The sequence below is a fragment of the Drosophila guanche genome, unplaced genomic scaffold (assembly GCF_900245975.1).
Source record: "Drosophila guanche unplaced genomic scaffold, DGUA_6, whole genome shotgun sequence".
In the NCBI taxonomy this organism is placed as follows: Eukaryota; Metazoa; Arthropoda; class Insecta; order Diptera; family Drosophilidae; genus Drosophila; species Drosophila guanche.
Genome location: NW_022995749.1, coordinates 6,382,162 through 6,387,541, shown reverse-complemented (window position 1 = coordinate 6,387,541; position 5,380 = coordinate 6,382,162). Strand labels below are relative to the sequence as shown.

General features: G+C 47.8%; 1 protein-coding gene across 1 annotated transcript; it reads right to left on the bottom strand.

The window, feature by feature from the left end:
* Window positions 1-1,849: 1,849 nt before the first annotated feature.
* Window positions 1,850-5,164, bottom strand: LOC117585437 (insulin-like peptide receptor). Its single transcript, XM_034274912.1, has 7 exons — window positions 4,464-5,164; window positions 3,874-4,411; window positions 3,675-3,822; window positions 3,226-3,621; window positions 2,952-3,168; window positions 2,631-2,887; window positions 1,850-2,571 (listed from the first exon to the last, which is right to left on the bottom strand). The coding sequence occupies exons 1-7, from the start codon at window positions 4,953-4,955 to the stop codon at window positions 2,055-2,057; spliced, it is 2,565 nt and encodes an 854-aa protein (XP_034130803.1). The 5' UTR covers window positions 4,956-5,164; the 3' UTR covers window positions 1,850-2,054.
* Window positions 5,165-5,380: the final 216 nt, after the last annotated feature.

Sequence of the window (5,380 nt, the reverse complement as noted above, 5' to 3'; positions counted from 1 at the left end):
GAAAGAAGAAAAATAAAAGAGATAGCGATATCAATGCCTCAAACCCAAAACTAGTTCACATCGGGAAACGGGAACGGGAATGGCAGCACCTCGACCCAACGCACTATACGTAACCGGAGAGAAAATCCGAAAACGCAAATTTAAATGCGTCGATGGTGCGATGGTGTTGCCGACACTAGACACTCTGCAAGCTGGGGCAAGGACAATTGAAGTGCACACATGGCACGGCATAGGGCACACGGCACACGGTACACGGCACCGCGGCAAAGTGAAGAGAGTGAGGGAGCGAGAGCGAGTCGTGAAGCACTCAGTTATATTGTCCAACTGAGTGACGGTGAAACAACCGCACCCAAAGTGCTTGCCCTGGCAGTGCATAGATAACAAACGAGTGCAAGGATAACGAGGATACACGGCAAGGACGACGGACTACGGACTACGACTATGGCAGCGGAAGTAACGCGAAAAATGGCGAAACAGTAAAAGCAGCGATACTTACACATTGAAATATTGAAATACAATTGGTTTAGAATGTGCTCTTGCCCCTCGAGGCAGACAGGATGGCATTTAAGGAGAAATACCCACCCAACTGAGAGGTGAAGGATGTGGCATTAGAGGGTTTTTGTGGCTCTTTCGCTTAAAGTTTATCGACCTGATTTTAATAATGCGCATCAAATGTTAGATATTAGATTAAAGGCTCGATTCTCAGACAAAAGATCAAGCAAATTAATGGCGATAGTCGACGATGTTGAGCCGAAACGCCACCCATTGAAGTGCCACGCCAAGGCAGTCCTCCATCCATTTCTGTCCTTCGTCTAAGGTAGTTAAATTGCGCGTTAGTGTCAGAGCCAGAATTGAAATCCTTTTTCCCTTGCAGGCACTTTTCCTTCGCGGAACACTCCACTCGGAACTCTCTCCTCCAGCGTCAATCACGAAGCGTTTTCCTCCATTGAGTGGGACACGTTCTCGAGCAACTTTTCGAGCTGCGCCGAAAAGTTCGCCACAAACAAGGCGACACATGACACGTACTCGACTTGACTCGACTGGAAGCTTCGTCCTACTCCACCTTCTGCTGCTTGTCTCGACTGAGCTTCCAGAAACCACCAACCCACTGCCACCCTCCTAGTCACGGGGATTATTTTTAGTTTTTTGTCAGTGTTTTAAAGTTTAAAGCTCTTTTGTGGCATATTTGCATATTAAGTGGCATGCGTTGGGCTGTAGGACAAAGGCAGTCGTGGCACTAGAGCCTTTTTGAGGGCGGGAGCAGGTCCTGGCACGAGAGCCTTTAAGGGGGCGGGAGCAGGTGTTGATGTTGTTAGTTCTTGCCTAGTCTTACGCTTGAGCCAACTTTCTAACCGAAACCGTTTTCGGTACAAGAGGAAAATTTCAACTAGAGCAGATCGAAGACGGGAATACTCTAGCAGTCGCTTCTGAGTCGTATCTATATTCGGATTTTAATTCAATTTACAAGCAGAACTTTTGAAATTATCAAAATCAAATTACGGTTCTCAATAGAAATATTATATCATTTCTAAATGGTACGGAAGGTGCCTCCTCCCTTCAATTGCAAGTCCTGCAAACATCTCTACGAAATCTCCAACACCCTTTGGCAGTGTATAAAAATCACTGCTGTCAGCATTAGGATTACCTTTCTCTGCCTCTGTCTCCGGCTCTGTCTCTGTTCGAGTGTGCAGAGGTTTTAGATGGTTTAGGGTTCCGTTCCGTTCCGTTCGTGTTCCTGGTCCCCATTCAGAGCCTGCCAAAAGGTTTCAAGTGCCTGCGCGTTCCTGTGTTAAGCTCAAACGAGCTGATAAGTCAAATTAGCATAGATTGATGAAAACTGGGGTCGCTCTTTGGAGGATTTGCTTTACATTTACAATACATTTCGAGGAACATTTAGCAACTACAGCTAAGACATTTACGTACAAATACTCAGTTAACATTTATCACGTGTCAGGTAATACAAATCGCTGTTTTTTTTTGTTTTGGGATCATCCCGTTGCAGCTTTCTGCTTAAGCAGAAATTGTTCAAATACTTAATTTGCTTTGTCCCCCAGCTAGGTGCTCTTCATCAGCTGCTCCACGCGCACGCTGGTGGTCTTGACCAGCGCCTCCGTTGGATTGGAGCAACCGTTTAGCACATCATCGACACAGGCTCGCACTGTCACTCGATAGAAGGACTCCGGCTGTAGTTCATTAAGGTAAAAGTAGTGCTGATTGCCCGGCACTTGGATGCCTGTCATCTCTTCCTCAATAGTGCATTTCTCCTCCAGCCGCTGGCTGACAGTGGCATGGTCATCCTGACACTTTTTCATGGCGTGCGGTATCTGCAGACTGCATATATCCAAATCCTGTGCGGCACGTTGCCGCTGCTCAATCAAGTTGCGATAAATGTCGTATCGGACTGCGGCCATCTTTTCCTGAACGTTGGTTAAATTGCTGGGCGCTGGTCTGGTTGGCGCTGGCGTGGTTGGTGCTGGAGTCGTTGTTGGTTCTTGCTTCATGCCAGCCCTGAGATCATCAAAGTCAATTACTTTTTCAAACTTATCCTTCTTTGGCTGTTCCTGGCGACGTCTAAAATGCACAAAGAATACTTTAATAGCTTTAGCTTAATATAGTTATAGAAAACGTACGAAACATAGATCAGATTGGGCAGTGCATCTTCGTAGGTGATCTGCTCTTTGTTATAGTAATCCTCGTCATTTGGCTGTGGCCCCGAATCGTAGGGCGTCACATCGTCGCACTGGCAATCCAACAGACTCACATTAGCGGGCCTCGGATTCAGATAGTTTTTGCCTTTCTCTGCATTGGTGAGATTGTGTGGCTCAAAGGTCACATAATATTTGCTGATGATGCCATTGGGACGACGCGGTGGCCACCAATGTAGTAGCTATCAAAGAGCATATAATAAGCCTTAATAGACAGCGATATATTACACTTTTGTTTATCCTTACAATCTGAGTGCTGAGCTCCGAACTGCCATAGATCCTGGCCACGGGACTGGGCTTGTCCGGCAGTGTTTGAAAGTAGCGAATTTGTGAGTACGCATCAATCTGCATGTGATAGTCCGTTCGTGTTAGAGTCTTTACAAAAAATGCATACTGTGTGTAGGGTTTGAGTCCGGAAATAACATGACGCCGACTCTTGGTGGCCGAGACATCCATCAGCCAACTGCAAAGCGACATAAACTTAAGATATATTTCGAAATTTTGTTAGTTTCTCCCTTACTTGTCGTGCCCGCAACCGTGTCGTCCATCGTACATAGTCACATTGCGCTGTGGCGCTTCCTTATAGTAGTAGGAGTAACCAATCAAGGTCTCCATGCCCTCCCAGTCCATGTAGTCCAGCAAAATGCGCACCGCTGTGGCACTTATATCATCCACAACTGGTTTCAAAGTGCGTACTGCATCTCCACAAATGACCCGTTCGCCATTCGAGTTGGGTGAGACTTCTGCCACGGATATGTGCTGCACACTCTTCAGGGATGGCTCAAGCTGTAGAATCTTCTCATGGCAGAGGCGTGGGTTCAGATGAAAGAAGATGGAACCACGCTGCACGAGCACCTGATGATTGGGTGTCCAAATGTTCTCCAAGTGATGATTGTTCACCACGAAGAGCGCGTATCTTAAAGGGTCATCGTGTAGTCATCGTGCAGTTTGTTTATCTGGGTCACTCACTTGTTTTCAATCAGCTGATCGCCTCGTATGACATCCAAATTCTGCAGGAACGACAAAGACATCAGCTGCGCCGAGTGCAAGACCTTCAGATAGCCAGTAATTTCCTTGACACTGGCCAAGGCTTTCTCCAACGGCGCCACAATTTTCTCTAAAATACAAAAATGTAAATATAATTGAAGCCAAGACAGCTAAAACTCACCCTTGATGTCAGTCAATTCAATGATTAGTGATCCATTGATGGTCACACAATCCTGTAAGGGTTCCAAGTCCGCTCCACTCCGCACATGATAGACACCCTTGCACTCCACCTGGCAGGTGATCAAACCATTTGGATCACTTACTTCCTTCTGATTGGGGGGACATTTATCCACACAGCGATAGCCGCGCGTGAGCGGTATCATGCCCAGCTGACGGCACTCCTTGTAGCTGATGCACTGCCTCTTGTGCAGCTCGTAGCTAATCACACACTGATCCACACATTTGCCTTTGCTCTGATAGTTGCCGCACAGCGTACAATTCTGATCGGAACAGCCCGTGACACAACTGCCCTTGCAACAATTTCCCACATTGTCGCATCCATGGAGACCACAGGCCGTCGGACAGCCCTTGAGGCGTGGCGGCGTGAGTCGAATCTGGGCAGTGTTCATGTTCCAGCAGAAATCAGAGATATTCTGGCGGAAGGCATAGTCCGCGGCCAGTCCACCACACACCGGACAATGACTGGAAGGTTTGTTGTGCTGTAAGCAAACATTTATTAACAAAATACAAAATATAAGGTCTCTGTCTTACCTTGAGTGAAAAATGCTGCTGTGTGGCATTGCTCAGTAGATGCATCCAGTCCACGGTCTCCACAAAGCACAGCATCGGGTTCGTTTCGATGCGTATGAGACCGTTTTGAATGCGCAACAGCTCGACCAAGCCCAATTCCCGCAGATTCCGATTCTCGTGGACGACGAGGGCATATTGATCGAAGAGCAAGGCCTGACCCCGAATGATGCGCAATTTAGGAAATATCGCTTCCAGCGTGAGCAGCCCCGTGCATCGATACACCATCAGATAGTCGCTGATTTCCGAGACATTGCTCGAGAGTAGTTCCAGGCTCGCATTACTCTCGGAGGGCAGGTCGACATTCGCAATCCGTACGTGACCGATCACGTGTGTACAGTTTTGAAGTTTCTGAAAGTCGGCGACCTTGTTTATCTCCAGGGAGCCGCAAATTGTGTCGCATCTGGCCAGAACCGGCCACAGTGTGAAGCAGAACAGTAGCGGCAGTTGCCTCATGGCTGCCAACCTGACACTTTCAATTGACAGCACTTGACCCCGGGCCGCGCAATCGATTGGTGGAGTGGGAGGGAGTCGACAATTAACGTCAGCCCGCTTGAATGTCAATGTCGCTGGATGTTCTGAATTTCTGGCGATCTCTGGATAGTTCTAGACACGCTCTCTCGATCACGTTCCGTTGCGGCGAACGCTTCGATTTTAACTGATTTACCCGGCGGCAGCGACGCGACAGCTTCTCCATGTTCGATCGCTTCAATTAGCTTCGGCCACCGTTTCTTCTGCCCATTTCGTTTTTGCGTATACCCTAGCGGTGAGTGTTATGAATTTGTGGAGCTGTTTGCAATGCAAAGAAGGAATTGACGGGGAAGGGGAATTGACCATTGTTTGTCTATGCCGCAGGAACTTCCTAAGAGGTAAACTCATCA

Bases quoted from the DNA above. Each gene is read 5' to 3' on its own strand.
- LOC117585437 (XM_034274912.1), bottom strand. From the start codon at position 4,955: ATGAGGCAACTGCCGCTACTGTTCTGCTTCACACTGTGGCCGGTTCTG. The intron at 3,823-3,873 runs GTGAGTTTTAGC...TTTGTATTTTAG, and splicing joins TGAATTGACTGACATCAAGG to AGAAAATTGTGGCGCCGTTG. The intron at 2,572-2,630 runs GTACGTTTTCTA...TGTGCATTTTAG, and splicing joins CCCAATCTGATCTATGTTTC to ACGTCGCCAGGAACAGCCAA.